This window comes from Chaetodon auriga, chromosome 1 (assembly GCF_051107435.1).
Source record: "Chaetodon auriga isolate fChaAug3 chromosome 1, fChaAug3.hap1, whole genome shotgun sequence".
Lineage (NCBI taxonomy): Eukaryota > Metazoa > Chordata > Actinopteri > Chaetodontiformes > Chaetodontidae > Chaetodon > Chaetodon auriga.
The window spans coordinates 16,205,054-16,223,929 of NC_135074.1; the positions used below are offsets into that span (position 1 = coordinate 16,205,054).

Sequence of the window (18,876 nt, forward strand, 5' to 3'; positions counted from 1 at the left end):
TACATGACTTAACGTGTCACAAAAGCATAATGTCAGTATCTACAATGGAAAAGAGTTCAGGTTAACAGTTAAGGGCCCAATGCATCTATTGCATGGATGCCCCTTATTGCATATATATATATATATATATATATATATATATATATATATATATATATATATATATATATATATATATATACACACACACACACACACAATAATATATATTAATGTATATACAATATATACATTTATATATATATTCTTTAAGAATATGTAAAGGAAATATTTTCTGCTTTTCTTTACTTTTTAATCATTTAGCTGCTGCTCTTTTCAGAGAAAATGTCTTTCATTGCAACAATTAAGCAAGCTTAAAAATATAAATATGAGGCCTAAAAATGATTTGATGACTGGAGCAGAACATTTCTGGGCTCTGACTCTGAGTCAGCAGTCATATGATCGGTGTGTCATCTCTTGACAGACGCTGTGAAAGCACTTTCACTTTCGTGGTTTCAGCTGCCATCTAGCGTCCGCTCTTATTTACATAACTGATCATACTATCCAGGTAAGCGTGATCGATTGGCTGAGTCTGGCAGGTAGTTTAGGGAAGGCTGAGGTCACATCTGTTGGGAGTAAACAAAACCTTTTTTTTTTAACCTTCCAGAACTTTCTTGGCTTTTTCAGGGACTACCACAGCTTCAGTTTACTGTGTTTTGCCTTTGAACCATGAACCGCGTTAAAGTTTTTCGGAGGAACTTGCTGAACACTGCTGTTTTTTGTGACCATCGCTGAACGTTTCCTGATTCATCGTATCAGCGTCGAGGCCGGGACACGTACCTGCCGCTCCTTCACGATAACTCTAATTTTGTCAGTGTTGGACTCTGCTCATCATGCTGTGCCACTTCTCATCATAGGTAATGTAGACTACAGGTACTTTGGGCAAAGAAAGGTCTACATATAGTCGCGTTTGAAGAAGCCGTGTGTTGTTAATGGTGCTCTGCCCTTTGTACCTCCAATTAATACCACACCCGCCATCCACGCGCAGGTGCACGAGTGACCATGTTGCTTCATCTGCTCATACTCCTCCAACTCCTGTCCTGTGGAGATCTGACCTGTGTGAGGAGGCTACTGTCCACGCATGAAGGATCACAGGACCAAGAGGGTGAGATACTGTAGTGAGTACGAGGTGACCCACTTTCTGTCCACGCGCATCTTCCAGTTTTGATGTCAATCATCTGTTTGGACGCGCTTCCCAGTGTTTGTAGATGACGGGGAAGCAAATTCGTTCCTGGGTCGCCACCTGCTGTTCAACCGGTTTGACTTTGAGATTTTCGTTCCTGGAAATCTGGAAAGGGAGTGTTATGAAGAGGTGTGCAATTACGAGGAGGCGAGGGAGGTCTTTGAGAACATCCCGGCCACAGTTAAGTGATGCTGTTCAGCGTGCTGCTCACAGAGGTCACTTCATGAGCATGTAGGAGGCTGGAGGCCTCACTGCAGAGTTCACAGTCCTAATCACATGTTGTTTTTGCAGGATGATTTTTGGAAGAAATACACTTCAGGTAAGAGAAAGAATCAATTCCTCCATTTGTTGCTTAGATCAAATTAGACTTACGCTATCAAATATCATGACCAAAGCAGTGTACACATACAGTGTGTGCTGTTAAGGAATACCTGTGTCTTGCCGGCAGCGAGGGTAATTATGTTACTGGTGCATTCAAAACCTGTTTCACCACTTGTTCAGCAGTGCACAGTATAGCTTGGAGAATGATTGCTAGGTCTGCAAGCAGATGTGTTGTTCAAATTCCAACCATGGGTCATAAATTACCTCTGCAACTCTTGTGTGTTTTGCATCAGAGTTGAGCACTGAAGCCCAAATAGGTGTAATAAGTATATCAAAATCAGACGTTAGCTCTCAAACTAAAGAATCAGAATTGGATGAAAAGGAAGAACAACCCTGTGATATTCAGGTGGCTGCATTTTAGACTGTCATAGTATCAGATAAGGTCAGTTGCTGTGTATTTTCTCACTTTGGCTGGTGATGATCCACAGAAAAGGACAAGCATGGTCGGGTTGATGTGACATCTCTCTTGGTGGGACTGATCGCTGGTGGAGTGGTCATTGTTATTGTTTGCCTGCTGATCTGGTATTTCTGTCAAGGCAAATGCAAGGATGACTTCAGCCGTGCCAGGTGAGTGGGAGGGTTTATATTGCTGTTAATGGAAGCTACATTATTTCTGCACACTTTTAAGTTTAAGGACTACTGCCACTTTTTAGCTGAAGTACGTCTGCGTCTATAGACACAACTCTTTCGCACTATAAACGCAGGTACTTGAACAAACTTGACTGCATGTATAATAAAACAAATAATATTTTGGAGTCTGGATATTTTCATGTGCCACTCAGGTTTTCAAAGTTCTGCTCTTACCCGTTTAAGGCCACAATTATGGATTATGGATTATGGATGGACAATCTGCAGATTGTTTTCTGTATAAAATGAGCATAGAGGAACATGTGTGTCACAATTTCTCAAAGCCCAAGTTGACTTAATCAAATTTCTTGTATTGTTGGACAAAACCAAAAGATGTTCTGTTTACTGTCATACATGATGAAGAAAAGCATCTAATGGTCACTTTTGAGAAGCTTGAACCATCAAAGCAGCTGCTGATTCATTTACTACAAATGGACTATCTATCTATCCAAGTCAACTGATGGATTGATTGATATCAATTGATGGATTCATTTTTTAAGCTCTACATATGTTCTAACGTGTTACTGCTTCTTGTTGCATACATGTAAAAGCAATGTGTTGTTCACAGTTGGATAAGGAGAATATACCTGAAAAAAGGTCACAAATGAATAACATGACATATATGTCTACACTCCTCTTGCAGCTCTGTTCGGGTGCGACCAAGGAGGAGTAATGCTTCTCTAATAATGCGACGGCTAGAGGAGGTGTCCTTACAGCCTGTGCCCCCGCCGCCTGCGGTGGCTGTTGACCCTCCAGGGCTGCCGTCCTATGAGCAGGCAATTGCTAAAAGTGGACAGCATGACGCACCACCTCCTCCCTATCCTGGGTATTTGCATATGCTTCTGTATTTGCAGTTGTGTCATAACTCACCTTTCCAGGTTTTCTCATAAACATGCACAGTTCGTAATGCAGTCGCAGGCGGATAATTCACGCATATATTTCTAACATCTTTTCTAAATTTTTGGTTTTAGCTCACGGCACGGGAATATTCGGCGGTAGTATCTTCAGGACAACACACCTGTCAACATGAAGCTGGCAATTTACAACTAACACTTACACTGCATTGCTCTGCTTTACATTGTTTACCAATTTTTTCATCATGACTTGATTTAAAATGGTGCCTTGAGCTTTCTGTTTATTGCTCTGATTAAGTTATCTTTTCCCCCTCAGATACTTCTAAGCTTTCTGGCTTGGTGTGTTTCTTTGGCAGTATAATCTTGTTGATTTTTAGCTCCCCTTTATTAACCTGCTTGTGCCAAAATGTAATTTTGTGGTAACCTGTTAAGTATTTTCATAGATGTGATTATGCTTTGTAATATAACCCCAACCCCGTGCTGAGTAAGCTTTCTAATATACCTTACCCACTTTGCTGCTGTTGAAAATGAAGAATCAATATTGTGTTGGACATGAGAGCTTTCAACTGCTGGAATATGTACAGTAAGCCCTTAAGGAGCAGCTGCTTTAGACGCAGCATGTATGTAAGAGGGGGAGATCAGGATTATGTTTCATTACACAAGTATTAATTACAAGTGAAGGGAGACTGACTGATTTGTGTAGTCATACAGCTTCCTGTCAGAAGGAAAAATAGAAACAGCAGAGCCGATTTTAATGGCAGGATGGTTAATATTGTTAATATTTTAAAGAAAATGCTTTCAAGGATCATACAAGTGTTTTTGATGTTCTGGTCTACCAGCTAACTTTCAGGTTCACTTTGTACTTTCAGTATCATCATCGTATTATCATTTTTTTTTTAATGTGCACATTTTCTTGCTGTTTTCTGAAGTTCTAGAGTGTCAGGAAATGTTTGCTTGAGTCACCAACTAATGAGAATGCTCTTCTAATATGTGAAATCTTTTTACTTTCAGTATCTACCTACACTGTGGTTAATTACTAAATGTACATTAAATGGATGGATCAAAAGCAGTTTTACACTTGCACAGAAGAACATTTTTGCAATTGTACAGAAAAAGTACAGGTGTGATGACCACGGGAGCTGAAAAAAATATGTCAGAAAATGTGCAAACAATGCAGCGAAACAGTTCATCCAACATGTCACTTACTCTCTTAACTGTAATTTGAATGAGCATTATACAAGCCTGTTGGATGGCGGTGAGTCATTTTCATTAGATGATGTGGAAACACAACTGTTGAGATGTTATTGTGCTCCTGTAAATTACCTGAACCAAAGTTTCATCATGACATTATGAGGATTTATTGTGGGCTGGCTTTATCGAAGCTGATGTGAAGTATAACTACTTGAAATAAAAATCTTTTATAGCTGTTTTAAATAAAATTGATATTTAAATTTGTTTTGTCCCATCTTTCAGCTGTGTGAGGTGTTGTGTATGTCTGTGTGTGCATGATGGATCTGTACTCATTCTCCTTGAGATTTAGAGTGAGCATGATCAGCTTTGAGGGTTTTATCAGATTAAAAGCAAAGCAACTATCACCATCTTGTGTCACAGTCAGGTTTGAATACATGTTTTACATATTTCACATACAGTACCAGGTAAAAAGGCTGAAAACTACATGAACTGGCTGCAGGCTGTTGTGTTGAATGCTCCATATGAGGTTACCTTATTTTAAAATACAGACAATACATTCTTCTTCTTTTCTGTAATAAACTAATAAAAAAAAAACACAAAGTACACACTATAAGGTGTATAGAGGTGTCTAATTTTCACAGCCTCTGGATTTATAGAAAACGAGTCAGTGTACTCTGACATAAAAAAAAAAATTACCTGTAAATCAGTTGTATTTATGTGAAATTTAGCCAATAAAATTGAACTACTAGAAATACACAGCTGAGAATTCAAATTGATGTTACCTTCAAAGATGCCAAATAGTAGCCCATATGTTTCCAATAAGGGACTTACTACAAAACTTGACTGTTGTTTTAGTTTCCTGAGGGTCTCCAGAGACATCCCAACCAGGACATATCCAAGACTTCGACACTTGTCTCACTTGTCATAATTGAATTCACTGTGTGTTAAATGTATACGCAGGACTCTTTAAGATTTTGGCACTATTCTAGTTATTTCAATGGAAACATCCGAGCAGTGCCAGGCTATGACAAGCTGTCATGAGCGTTGCAATAATAAAAAAGTTTTTGTATCTCAGGTGATCTGAAGAAACTTGCAGGTGGGAGACATGTGGCTCAACTTTTAGGTGGAAGGAAGGAAAACTACAAAACTTCCAGGCAAAGTCTGCGGTGCATCCTGGGAAATAAACTAACATGGGTACGTGAAACCATGCAGGGCTTGCTCGCCTCCCCGTGACGGGAGATGAAGAGAAATTAACGAAATCACTCTGACGGCAAAAGGTACACTTTAGATCCAGGCTGTAGCACAGCTTCTCGGCGGCTTTGCGGACTGTGCAGCGCCTTGACGGGACTGCGTGCCCTGGTCGCTCGGTGGGTTGGACCCGGGCTGCTACGATGCGTGTCCGCTGCTCAACGAAGCTCCGTCGGGGAAGTGAATCTTTCACCGGATGATGGACAGGAACTACCCGACCTCCAGCTTTGCGGACGCGCTGGCTCCACCAGCACAGACCGTAGCTTCTTGGGCCTATGACCGCAGCACAGCTAGTGTCAAGCCAAGGTAAAAGATAAAGGAGAGGGCACCTTCCGAAGGAAATGTCGGTGATGGAGGGCCTAGCTCTTTTAGCAAACTGTAGCGGTCCTTGTTGTTATCGGGAACAGTGGACGAATTGGAGAAATTTCGGAATTTGATCGGAGTTGTAGAGGCTTTCACTTGTCAGTGGTTTCTTAGCCGTTTGTTACTCCCACCTTGCTAGTTTTCGCTAGCTCACCGTACCTTCAGCATGGCCACGAACAGAGTTAGTACAAACCAGAGAGGAATTTCTTTTCTGTCTTTTTTAAGTGGAGCTGCCAGAAATCCTAAACTAGCGATTTATCTGCCTGTTTTCTTGTCCCACAGGTGCTCGCTAAAGCCAAAACAAGATAGGAAACTAGCTACCAATGCTAGTCATGTCAGTTATGGCACTTCAAATTAGTGGTAACGTTACATAGCTAACTTATTGGTGTTGTTACCCAAGAGCGAAGACACAAGTCGACGTCTGTAGCTACAGGTTTACCATTATTTTAGTTGTGACAGTTAGACGTCCTCTGCTTTCTTTGAGTATTAACTTCACATTTTATTTAAAAGAAACAAAAACAACAACAACACCAAAGTAAACGTAACAGCAAAACCTCCCCGACTTGTAGAGTTCTACCTTTAAGTCAAACTCGAGCTTGCTGTGTTTGTTCTGCATGTAATGAAAAGGCAGCTTGTTTAATGACAAACTTGTAGCATCTGCTACAGTGAAGTGATTCTGTTCTCACAGGCAGCACCAAAGATAGCAGCTCCTCACTTAATGTACATGAAACCTTCCTTAAGCATAAAGATGATCCTCTAAAATGAGACTTCAGACAGAATCGAAGCATTCTGCAGGTTTGACCATCTGTACTTATCCATCAAGTTAAATATACCATGAATATGCTGAGTACAGGTACAGAAATGTTAAAATGACCCACGTTTCCTTGTGTCATGGCAGTGTATGACCCAAATGTTAGTGGTTTCTGACTGTTAATTGATACATGCATTTGTTATTATTGCTGGCGAAACTGATCAACTGATCAGTGGCCACTTTATTAGGCACATCTCTAAAATGTGGTGCAGCAGAAGACAACACATCAGCCACAAATTCTACTTTTACAAAGATAATATTATTCATTTTTGATTCACACCGTCAGTAATAGTTTAACTATGCATTTGTTACTGAGGTTGCAGTGATGTTTAATGGGACTGCATTGTATTGAGAGTCCACCCCCATTTACACACATTGCACATTTAGTTTCAATATTTCAGTATGTTGTAGTGGAGTGCAACACCACCTCTAACTCTGACCTTGGTCATAAACATCCAGTTTCTCTCTGGCAGGATCAACAAAAATGGAGCGTTATAATCTTCACAAATGTAGAATATGTGGCAGGGGGTGTGTATTGGGCTTGCTTTGACAACTTTCTAGTCAAATAGCAGATAAGAGTTGCATAACAAAAGATGACTGGTGTTATGTATGTGTGCTGAAGGGTCCAGAGAAAGAAGTGGATGATTCCTTTTCACCTCTGAGTTCTTCCACAGATGTTTACCTCCTGGCAAAAGGGGAACACATTGGATCGTGCTGGCTGCATCTGATTACCTCTGATTTTTATTTCTGTTTCCTATGATTTTTCGACCTGGGAGAGCATAGACTCATATGTCAGATATTAGCCTTTTTTCCGCTAATTGGCTCAGGCAAACTTTATTATAGTACGTCCCACTTACAGTAATCCGTTTTTATTCTTGGGCAACAACAGTTACAGGTGAATTCACAAACCGCCACACTTACAGTTTGAACAGCCATCCAAATGTTTACAAGTAAACTATGAACTTCTTAAGTATTGTTGTTTACTGTAGAGTGGTTGAGAATACAAATAGAATACAAACTCATGTGCCATAGCTAAAAAATTGCCAACTTTAGGCTTCTAGTCAGTTCCTCTCAGATGAATATTGCTAAAATGGTAATGAATACTTACCTGCTGTTCTACTAACATCAGCAGACTGTTCTTTTCTGGACCAATGGATGTTCTGTTTTGTTATTCATATTTTTGGTTGCCTAAAGGGTTTGTTATATTTTATATAAATAACTTGCCTTTCTGACTGAATTTCTTCTGTGACCCACCAGTAGCAGCGCAAGCCCATGCAGCATTCATGAAACAATTCAAGAAATAGTTTGAGCATTTTTTTACAGCATAGGGTGAAATGGGTAATGCATTGGGCACATGTAGGGTTTGGATTGAATAGCGTTATGAACTGTATTTAGCTACTAAGTTTGTCTCCCAGTAGACAGCCCCGACTTGAAAACAAGCGTGATGCGTGTCCAGAGAAGTCATTTACTTGGTTGGGTGCGTCACTGCTGCCACGAAGATGAGCAATGTCATGTATGTGTTTGTGTTTGTTGATGCAGTTCCAGTTATGGTGCAGCACACCTTGATGCGGAGCTCCTCCAGCGGCAGAACTACACTTCCACCCACCAGCTTCCCACCTACACCACTTCACACCTCCCTGCAGCAGCAGGTGAGTTATGAATGCTATAAACGATTGTTTTAAGAAGGTCAGTTCACCCAAATTACAATAACTTACTTTGACACCTACCCATAGTGGCATCCTGCCATGCAGATTTTTTTGCTTTTAAATGCATTGGCTTTTTTGAGGTATCCCCTGTGTCGCATGTGTCACCAGTCAAAATGGTTGAATGTGAATGGATAACAGAGTTTTAATTTGGCCAATTTCTGCTTCTCCTTCTTGTTCTACTTTTTTTTTCCGACATGTCATTTTTAAATGCTTTGAACACCGCAAACTGAATTCATTCCACAGTTATTGTATTAGGGTGGAGGCAGAAATCTCAGAAGCAGATATCTCAAACCTTAGAGAATAAAGCCAAAATGTCTGCATGAATAGATATTATAGCCTGTCCAATACATGGTTTTTGCAATTTTGGGTCAACTAACCGCTTTATTTACTTGCCACATTTTTGCTTTGTTGCCCATTTCTGTCATTATCCTTCCTTTCCTCTTCTGACTGTCAGCAGCACTTGATTCAAGCAGTAATACTTCTGAGACCTCAATCATGAGCTTCCTGTCAGCCATGGAGTCTAGAACCCTTCAGGCTGGTCCTGTTAGTGCCTCACTGCTTCCTCCTTTCAGACCTCCATCATGGCCTGCTGGTGAGAATACATCTACTCATTCACTGGTGTAATTACATGTGCATCACCTATTGACAAAGAGTTGTGATCATTGTATTTTATGTCAAGAAAGCTAAGTTTATATATGGTGCTTATATATATGTGTGTGTGTGTGTGTGTGTGTATGTATATATCTATATCTATATCTATCTATATATTTATTTATTTGCGAGAAACATGTTTACATGTATCTATTGTGTATACAGGTTTAATTTATTATGTCCTTTAATGTCGCCTGTCATGTCCTTCCTAATCTGTGCAATTCAGGTACCAACTCCTCCACCACAGAGCTGTATTTGACTGGTGCTCTGCCTTCTACTGCCACTTTCCCCTCTCCTGCAGCGCTGTCATCCTATCAGCACACTGGTGCCTACCCTTCCAGGAGTTATGCTACCAACCCTTCCTTGGCTGTCCAGGATCCTGCCTTCAGCACTTCCACCAATGGCCTGTTTTCTCACCATGATCCCCTCCTCCATCTCAAACCAAGCCAGACCGTGCTCCCCACTGCACTGGCATTCAATCATCTCTCTGCCCCCACGTTGGGCTTGGCTCTGCCTGTCCAGTCCTCCACTTACCGCTCGGCCCAGGAGTCGGCTCCCCACCTCCTGCAACCCCAGTTCAACCTGCTACCTTCTTCCCTGCCTGCATCTCATGGTACCCCACAGTCCTACGGGGCCACGGTTTTCTCAGGCTCTATTGAAAGAGCTCTTCAGCGTGAATGTAGTGTGATCAAACATCACCAGAGGCCTTCCAGCAGCCATGTGGCCTCCGAGCAGTTGCCCAGTTCAGAGCACTCCTTACAGGGGTACTTTGGCTCTGGCAGTGAAGTGGATGTGTCCTACCAGCAGGACCCATCCCGTCAGACCCCAGTGTCCTGCAGCCCTTCCACAGGAGCAGACTCCACTCAAGGGGTCAGTCGTGCTCCACAACCCAAGACAGACTCAGTAACTCAAACTTATTCGTCCACTTCTTTGCCGAAGGCTAAAGACTGCTCCTCCAAACTTGCTCCACACCCTGCTGGGGTTGAAGAGAGTCACGAGCACTCTCAGAACCATACAAGAGGGTCTCCTGAGCATTATTCTTCCTCAGGACAGAAGCAGAATTCAGTGATTGCTAATCAGCAGTCTGTCCAGATATCCAGCCTAATGTCAAGTAGTCTGTCTCAAACCTACATCACCCCCCACACTCAGTCACAGCCCTCCCATTCCACCTCCAACAAACTCTCCCCCCTTTACAAGACTCTGCCTTCTCTCTCCAGGCAGTCTGACAATGTGGCATCAGTTCGTCAGACTCTTGTTTACTCCTCCAGTCCCGGGCTGAGCCAGGAGCAGGAGATCCAGTACGGGGCCCAGGTCCAGGGCTTGTGTCAGGGGAATCTCTCTGAGAGCTACCCCGTATCCCACTCTCAGGGTGCCCCAAATGTGACTTTTACATCTCAGTCACAGGGGCAAGCTTCAGTGACTCAGTCTCAGAGCTACGCCACAGGACAATCTCTTAACCAATCCCTTAACTCATCTTACCCACCCACATGTGTGCGGAGTCTGCCCACATCAAATTCTACACAGGATTACACGCTGATGCAGGCCTCGGTGGGAGGTAAAACACATGACACACTATCCCAGCAGCAGACACAGCCCCATAAATATGTTTTGTCTGCACTGTTGCCTACGTACTCTTCAACTGCTCAGGCCTTACAAAATAACATCAGATCCTCAATACAGGACATAAAGCCAACATATGACAAACAGAAACTTGAAGAGCTTCCTATCCAGGACATAGATGCTCTTCAACAGGCTTCTATGGAGGCCTCTGCTGCAGCTAACAATATGTCCGCACACAACAATGTCATCTACGTTGTTTCAAAAATGGACGAACATCACAAAACACAAAGCGTTATCCGAAGCAATTCACGTTCTGATGACCAGCTCATGGGACTAGGTCATACAAACACAGCACAGGTAAAGGGTGAAAGGATGGGTTCTCTTAGCCAAGAGCACATTCATCTAAGCGGTACCAATGGTCAGGAAATTACCAACACGAAAACTACAAACTCTAGTATTGTATCTTCACATATACCCCTGAGCTCAGAGCAGCTCAAGCAGCACCCTCTCCAACTCAAATCCCCTGAACCACATCAACAAAACCACCAGAATCATAGTCAGTCCCAGAACCAGACCCCGTCAGCCCACACCCAATTTATCACCGTCCCCAGCACGCAGGTTCTCCTCGAGCATAACCAGATGATCCTGCTCCAACAGCCCCTTGTCCATCATGGTCAGACCACTTCAAAGGTGGTATCAATGCAAGGTGTCCAGCCAGCCCAAGATATGTGTCCTGTTCAAGTCCAGTATCTTCACATGGACCGAGAATTACTGGGTCCCAGTGTCACAGAAACCCAGAGTCAGCAGGGCACAGTAGTCTCTGAAGAGAGCTCAGGGTGCCCTGATTCTTCTAAACACCACTACAGCCAGTCGGGAAATCAGCAACCACATGATGCCAAGAACCACTTTGCTCTCAACTCCATTTGCTTCCCCGACTCCATGCTTCTAGCAGATGACAGAAATATTTTGTCAAATGTTGATGACATTCTGGCTGCCACGGTGGCGGCCTGTGGCGTCACACCACAAGACTTTGTCAAAGCCACATCCTCTGCTGAGGCTGAAATGGCAGTGATGGCGAGTCCAGTTGATTCTAAAGGTCACTTCCAGACTGTGGATATAAGGCACATGTCACCAAGTTTCTCCTCAGGGCAGCATCCAATCATCACCAACACTAACTCCCACACCATGACCATGACACTAAATGGAGCTCAGATGGCCACAGACTGTCAGGTTCAGTCTGTTCACCATAACAACAATTCTGAGCTTGACCTTAATGGAGATAGAGGGAGCTCTGAGAATGACTATCACTTAGCTGGCCAGGTGTATGACTCCTCAGGTCTCCAGAACAGAATCAAAGGGGATGCAAAGTGTATCAAAACAGAGGATGGCCTCATGGAATGCCCCGGTGGTGAAGACTTTCCCAAAAAGAAGGCTCGCTCCAAGTCCTTGACAAAGCCTTGTGGTTCTGAGGAGGATATTGGACAGGCCAGACCGGCCAAGCGTAGTGGGCAGGCAAAGCGGCAGAACTCCAGGGGTAGTGACGTCAGCTCACCATCTTCCTCACACAGTGTTTATGATGGTTGTCTGCAGCAGGAGAGAATCAGGCAGAAGATCCGTGAAGTGGAAGAGAAACAGCCAGAGGTCAAAACTGGCTTCATTGGCTCCTTCCTCGACTTCATCAAATCTGGCCCCAAACAGCAATACTCTGCAAGTCCTACACGAACTATTAGTCGCCCAAGAAAGCCCTGCACCTCATCCAAACCAATGCCGTGTCCTTTGCCTGCTTTGCCTCCCAAACTGCAGACTCTGCCTGGGCCCTTGGTTCCCCAGGAGAGTCGAGGAGTGAGCTGTCAGCAGAAACGTCTGGATGAGGATCTGCAAAAGAACTTGGAAACTCTGCCGTCGTTCAGCTCAGATGAGGAGGAGAACACTGGGAAGAATCAGGCCCTGAGGAACAGCATCAGCTCAGCGCTTTCAGCTCTGGATGAGTCTTCAGATCGGAAAACCAGGACAGGTAATGATCCCCTGCTTAAGCTTATTAAGAGCTGCCAATTTAATTTGGTATTGTTCTTCATCTATTGAGTATGTTTTGGATTCTAATGTATTTCATGTAATTTTGAATAACAAATACCCACAAATTACTTGTGTCCAGACCATAGACTGTATGTAAAAATGGACAATGCATTTCCAATTCCTCCCACTGCACAAAAATGAAGCCAAATTATCCTGCATGCTGGTGCTGTCATCTTGTGCTGGTTACAACATTTGGAGCCACGCTCTGTGCAGTAGACGTGAGGGGCTTGTGCCGCTGTATCAAAGTCCCACCCTCACTCCCATATAAAATCAAATTTTTGTGCCGCAGTAACCAGCAAAGATAAATGACTTAAAGGATTTGTTGCTTATCAAAACGGTTACTGATTAATGTTCTTTCAGTCACAGCTGTTTATCATAGACAGCCAGCGTTCTGAAATGTTAAATCTTGTCTTAACACAAGCAGCCACTGAACTGAATTTGGCAAAAATGTTGATTTACACCACAAACTGTTTGATAAAAATGAAACAGTGAATAGGGCGAGGAAGTTTACCAGGCATCCAAAACCATCTTCCGGGACTTGATGGAACGTTTGGTGGTATTGACACATTTCAGTCAGTACCAAAGCAGTGCTGAGATTTGATGCGTAGCTGTACTGTCAATGCACTGGACAGACATGAATCAAGTTAATAAAATTTGTCCAGATTCCAGTCAGAAGTGTCACACAAAGTCCCAGAGATATTGTCTATGTACAGCTGTGTAGACAATGAAGTGCAAAGCAGGGAAATTGTGTCCAAGCTACCATTATCCATTGAGTAGTAATTTGTATTAAGGTTGTTCTGGTTGTAGCCTGTTCATAAGGTTGATATGTTTAAATCCAGAACTAAACTTTGTTACATGTTGTCTGTCTCATCTTTGCTGTTATGCGTCCTAACAAAATCAGCTTGCAGTGGTGTTTCTTTTAAACTTTATCCCACTTGAGACATCAGTAACACCCTTATTGTCTTTGTTCTTTATCTGATATGCTGTAAAATACATTATCTGTAGACTTGAGGGGTTTTTTTACTCTGTAATGAATGTTGTCTGAAATCGCTTGATATATTTTATATATGTGCAGTCTAGTTTTTGTTTCTCTGAAAATGTTTTTCCTCAACACATTCATGTATTTGCAACCTTTCTCCAGATAACCAAATCACTATTTCGATGATGAAGCCAGACCCAGTTCCCACCATGCCACACACTGTCACCAAGACCTGCTTGTCCCAGGTAGCCACTCCTCCACAGACAACAAATGCTGTCTCAGCAGGGACTCTGTTTGCAACCAAAGAGGAGTCCAAAGACACCCCACCGGGCCAGTTGGCTGTGCAGCTGACAAGTGTGGCTATTGAGGGGCTGACGGACGAGGAGCTGTCGGACAGCGGAGGGGAGGGAATGTACCGGGAGAGAGATGAGTTTGTCGTCAGGAATGAGGACATCGAAATCTTGAAGGTACATCCTGGAAAAACATGGATGGAAAATGAATATTTGTGAACATGGAATTTGGTCTCAAAGTTGAAAAGGATGTATAGATGAAGATGCTTGTTGTAAATGTTGAATATGAAAACGAAGCTATATTGCCTTGTGGCGGTGCAGTGGACTTTATGTAATGAACATCTGTCATGTAGGGTGCCACCCACCACTTTTCCTGTAACACCGAAAGGGCCTCTTCCAAAATTGTGGAAGGACAGTCATATCCGATCGTGAAAACACTCATAGCTGAACATTCATTGTTTCATTTTCTTACACTGCAACTGTTACCCCATACTGAAGCCTGTTCTGCACGGCGTCATGTGCATGTGTCCAGGTGACAATGAGAACGGGCAGTGAACCTCCAGCCATCTGGAAAGTCCAGAAGGCACTGCTGCAGAAATTTGTGCCTGAGTTGAGAGATGGAAAGAGAGTCTTCTCAGCCACAAACAGTGTAAGTAGAAGCAGACGCAGCAGTTTGCATGTTTGCATTTAGGAGTATTTGATCATTCAGACAGTTTTTCCGTGACAACGAACATGTTGTTTTTCTTTGTGTGTGTAGTATCTTGGATACTTTGGTGATGCCAAGACCATGTACCAGAGGGTATATGTGAAGTTCTTGGACACAGTGAACAAAAGGGAGTATGTACGAGTTTGTAGTCGAAAGCCACGCTGCAAGCCTATGAACTCACTCAGGTACGCTAAGATTGTCGACTGATGTAATTCAACTGTTTTCATAAACATGTTTTGTCAGTGGTGTAACTGTCTTTGTTCTGCCTTTCAGGGGTGTTCAGGTGAAAACCTTGCTGGGCCTGACAGCCGCCCCTTCCACAATCTCCCAAAGCCAAAAGCCCCGACCCAAACAACCCAAACCCAGAGCAGAGCCGCCGCCTAAGAAGAGGCGGAAATGGAAGGAGGAGTTTTCACCGACTGCCTCTGGATCATCTGCAGAAGAAGACGGTGAAGAAGATGGTGAGGAAGGCTTTTGACTTTCTCAGTGAATCTCCTTTCCCACTCACCTACCTGATCTCTAATCTCTCTCACACACACACACACACACACTCTTAGAGCTAAAACCCCCAGTGCCATTTGCTTCACGGTTCCTCAACACGCGAACCATGAAGGAGACGTTCAAGAGCTTTGTGGAATTGCTCATCAGTGTTGCTTTGGACGAAGATGTGATGACAGCACTCGAGAGGGCAAATGGTAAGTGAAGTGACTTTCAGGGCATTGAACTATTGGCTTAATAATGGGCCAAAACAGTAAATGTGTGAAAACAAGGCTCAGGTGAGTCAGGTAGTAGTCTTATGCTATGTTGACTTGTTATCTTATGCTGTTACAGATGAGTTGCTGCTGCCACACATGAAAAAAGTGGATGGGATGATCACAGACAACAGGAAACGCTTGCTTCACAAACTGCACATGGGACAGGTCTTAAAGGTGGGTGTGTCTTTGAAACTGCATATTACTGGGTTGGTGTGAGTTCTCTGCAAAAGCAATGGAAGAATTGTTTTGAAATGTGATGACAGGGTTTTCTATGATCAAATGCCTCTATTCTGCACTGTATCTCTTAAATCATAAGCAGAGAAAGCCACCTTTTGTTGTTAGGTTAACTGAGACTAGTGTCTCAGTCATTTTGTTTCATTCCCATTATTTTCACCCCTAAAAGCTTAAAAGGTAAGCTTAGAAACATAAACATGATCACGGCTGCAGTGTATGAACCCAAGTTACGCTCCTGTTCTGTGTCTTCAGACGGCTTTAGACAACTTCCCAGAGATCTCAGTGGTGACAGAACTGAAGAAGGATGGGGAAACCCCGGCCTTCAAGGTGCGTCTCAGTGGGAAGTCCTACAACAAAAAAACAATGAAGCCCCACAAGATGCCTAACAAAGTGCCACAGGTAAGACATGTTTTGGTAGAATTTACTGTGCTGTCAGTATGTGTCCAGCAGAGGGCGCAGTGTCACTATTTTGTTGTTTCTCATACTCTCCTTTATTCTGAGCACTGAAGTCTCCTGTCTGTTGTCTCTTACTGGACTAATATTTGAAAAAAGTAGAATTTTTAAATGTCCTTGAACAACATTTTAAGACTTTGCTTTTTGTCTTTCTAGGAGTATACAGTGGACCAGCAGAGAACCCAGTGGTTCTCTCTGTACCACTCTCTGCAACATTACAAGTACCATACATACCTCATGTGTAAGGACGAGGTGAGACTGACTCGGTTGTACGTGTGCATGCTTGCTGTGTTAGCGTGTGATGAACTGATTTTACGCTCTGATGAGTAATCATTTGGTTTAATTTAATGATGCATAATGAGTTGTTCTGGTGAAACCTTGCTGTGCTGAGCTCTTCTGTTTGTGCTCCTGCCGTCCAGATCGCGTCCCTGCGGGTGCAGGCAGGAGACCTGGGGCAGGAGGAGACGGTACAGAAGTGTCTGCAGAACGGAGCTTGGGTAGAGGGGCTCTTCGATCGCTTTGGAGAGCTAATCAATCAAGTGCAGCAGGTCTGCCGATGATCCAGCCGTGACTTTGGTTTTAAAAGGAAAACTTCAGACAATAAAGCCCAACAGTTTAAAAACAAGAGGATGCCTCCAGCTCAGAGTGGCAGCGGAGAAGGATGGAGTGAGTCTCTCCTTCCGGCCACAGAGTGATATGAATCGGGGACCTGTCAGCCAACTTGCCTGAAAGACGTTCAGAGACCTGTGGCCTAAAAGTGGTAGCAGGTGAGCAGCAGTACAGCAGTCATGTTTATAGTCTGCATCACTGCATCCCGGAAGAAAGCAGTAACAACGGGGCAAGGACTTTGTTTCTGGAAGCATCTGGAAGACCCCCTCTTAATGCTCCTCGTAGTCTTTGTAGGTTTTTGTAGTTACAAACCCACTTTTAATGGGCCTTTTCATAGATTTCTATAATTTTTTTTTTTCTTTTAAATGCCAGATCATAACCTGTGAGTATGCACTAGATAGAAAGCAGTCGGCATAGGAAGTAGAGCACAGCAAATAAAAATGCAGAAATCTGATTTCCTACAGCTGTAACAAGCCTTCATCAGTCATTTGATAAGTAGGCTCACATATAGAGAAGCTGGTTTATTGTAAAAAAAAAAAAAACACAAAAAAATCTCTATATATTATATATAACCGTAGCTATATACTGTTTGTAAAACATCCATTTTGTAATGGAGAGCCAACTTATATATAATGTACATTTTGTATAAAAGAACTGGGAGGTGGGAACTACTGCAGTTCTCTTAAGGAGAAATTTAGCAACTATATACTGTATCTATATTGTGGTTTAATTCTCGTGCTTCAGACACCCCTTTGCTTATAAGATGCAAGTCAGTGCCGTTCTAGTACTGCTTTTTATGAATTTTGTTAATCAAATATTATTACCTCGACTTATCTGAGGGTAAGTTGAAATAAACAAAAGTTGTCTTTATACTCCTTTACACACATAGACCACATTTTATGACAAATAGATATATATTTTTCACAGAGGTAAATATTGTTATGTTCTCTTGTTCATTACAATTTCTGAGAGACTTTTTCCATTGTTTTTTCACAGTTTTCCAAAACGGACTCTTTATAATATAGTCAGTTACCAATTTTATGCTATCAAAAAATAATCTTGTTCTTTACAGATGCAGTTTGTAAATAAAGTTCCGCATGTAGTCGGTGTTTTTGCTTCGATGTGTTTTTTCTGAGGCGGTTAGCAGCCTCCATATGCTCTGCCGGTCTTGTGTGATGCATTGGGTTTTGAATACGCTGTAGGAGCACAGGAGTCTGAGAAGGTTCTCCCACAGACCTCCTTACATTTGGAGCTTGAGCACTTTATTGTTAAAAATCTTGGACCATGCATCCTTTCTGCTGGCTGAGTGAGTGATGGTTGCTTTATGAGTAACTCCTCTGCAATTTCTCTGATATCAAAATAGAAAATGAACTGTCTATTTCATAGCATGGTGCCTGAAGGAAAACTACAACATAAGACTGCTGTCAACAACAAGTAAATCACATGGAGAATCTCCACTGGGCTCCCTTGTAAATACAGTCTGTGGGTGTCGGTAAACTCCCTGAAGACTGTTTGGCACATAGGATTTGCTGCGTTGCACAGGATCTGATGAACGTGTCCTCGGTGTTATCTCAGAGGCTGTGATGACAGCTGCCTGAGATGTTAGAGGGAGAGAGTGTGAGAGTGAGATCATCTTTCGTTAGATATTTATAAAAACCTGCAAAAGCCTCAACAGTGAGTCCTGGCATCCCTGTTGAGTCCAGTCAACACTGATCACAACTGTGCTTCCCCGGTTTGCCTCACATACGTACTAATTACAGCTTCTCTCAACCACACGGTCCCCCGACTCCTCAAAACATCCACAGCTCAGCTAAGAGACATCAGTTGATGTTAAACTTCACCTGCTTGCTGCAGTGTGCAGTTCATATTCTGGGGGGGGGGGTCGTGATGCTCGCCCACCATGCTCTCATGACCAAACTATTCACTGTGAATGGGTGGCTGACTTTGTGCCGTCTAGGGTCTTGACGCTGTTGAATAAAATGTAATTGTCCGGCCGCAATGCAAAATTACTGGCAAGCCCCAACAAACAAAAGCGTCTGTGTGCGGCAGCGACAGCTCCGTGAGGAAAGCCACTGTCCTCTGTCCTTTGGAGTTGCGGAGGACGGACAGTCAGGCAAGCGTTTGGGATTCCAGCACGGGCACAACTGGGAGAGACAGATAGCG

General features: G+C 43.0%; 2 protein-coding genes across 3 annotated transcripts; both read left to right on the top strand.

Moving 5' to 3' along the window:
* The first annotated feature begins 588 nt into the window (after window positions 1-588).
* On the top strand, window positions 589-4,518 carry prrg4 (proline rich Gla (G-carboxyglutamic acid) 4 (transmembrane)). Its single transcript, XM_076737507.1, has 7 exons — window positions 589-896; window positions 1,028-1,144; window positions 1,239-1,402; window positions 1,514-1,541; window positions 2,032-2,170; window positions 2,874-3,056; window positions 3,202-4,518. Exons 2-7 carry the CDS (start codon window positions 1,042-1,044, stop codon window positions 3,227-3,229), a joined length of 645 nt encoding a protein of 214 aa, XP_076593622.1. The 5' UTR covers window positions 589-896; window positions 1,028-1,041; the 3' UTR covers window positions 3,230-4,518.
* Window positions 4,519-5,438: 920 nt separating this feature from the next.
* qser1 (glutamine and serine rich 1) lies at window positions 5,439-17,820 on the top strand. 2 transcript variants are annotated; one of them, XM_076726805.1, is made up of 13 exons: window positions 5,439-5,829; window positions 8,237-8,346; window positions 8,861-8,995; window positions 9,281-12,628; window positions 13,829-14,133; window positions 14,489-14,605; window positions 14,714-14,847; window positions 14,936-15,123; window positions 15,220-15,357; window positions 15,494-15,591; window positions 15,904-16,050; window positions 16,261-16,356; window positions 16,524-17,820. In XM_076726805.1, the coding sequence occupies exons 1-13, from the start codon at window positions 5,720-5,722 to the stop codon at window positions 16,662-16,664; spliced, it is 5,067 nt and encodes a 1,688-aa protein (XP_076582920.1). In that variant the 5' UTR covers window positions 5,439-5,719; the 3' UTR covers window positions 16,665-17,820. The 2 variants fall into 2 exon arrangements, with proteins under 2 accessions (XP_076582920.1, XP_076582911.1); XM_076726796.1 differs by having other exon boundaries at window positions 5,583-5,829; window positions 8,858-8,995.
* Window positions 17,821-18,876: the final 1,056 nt, after the last annotated feature.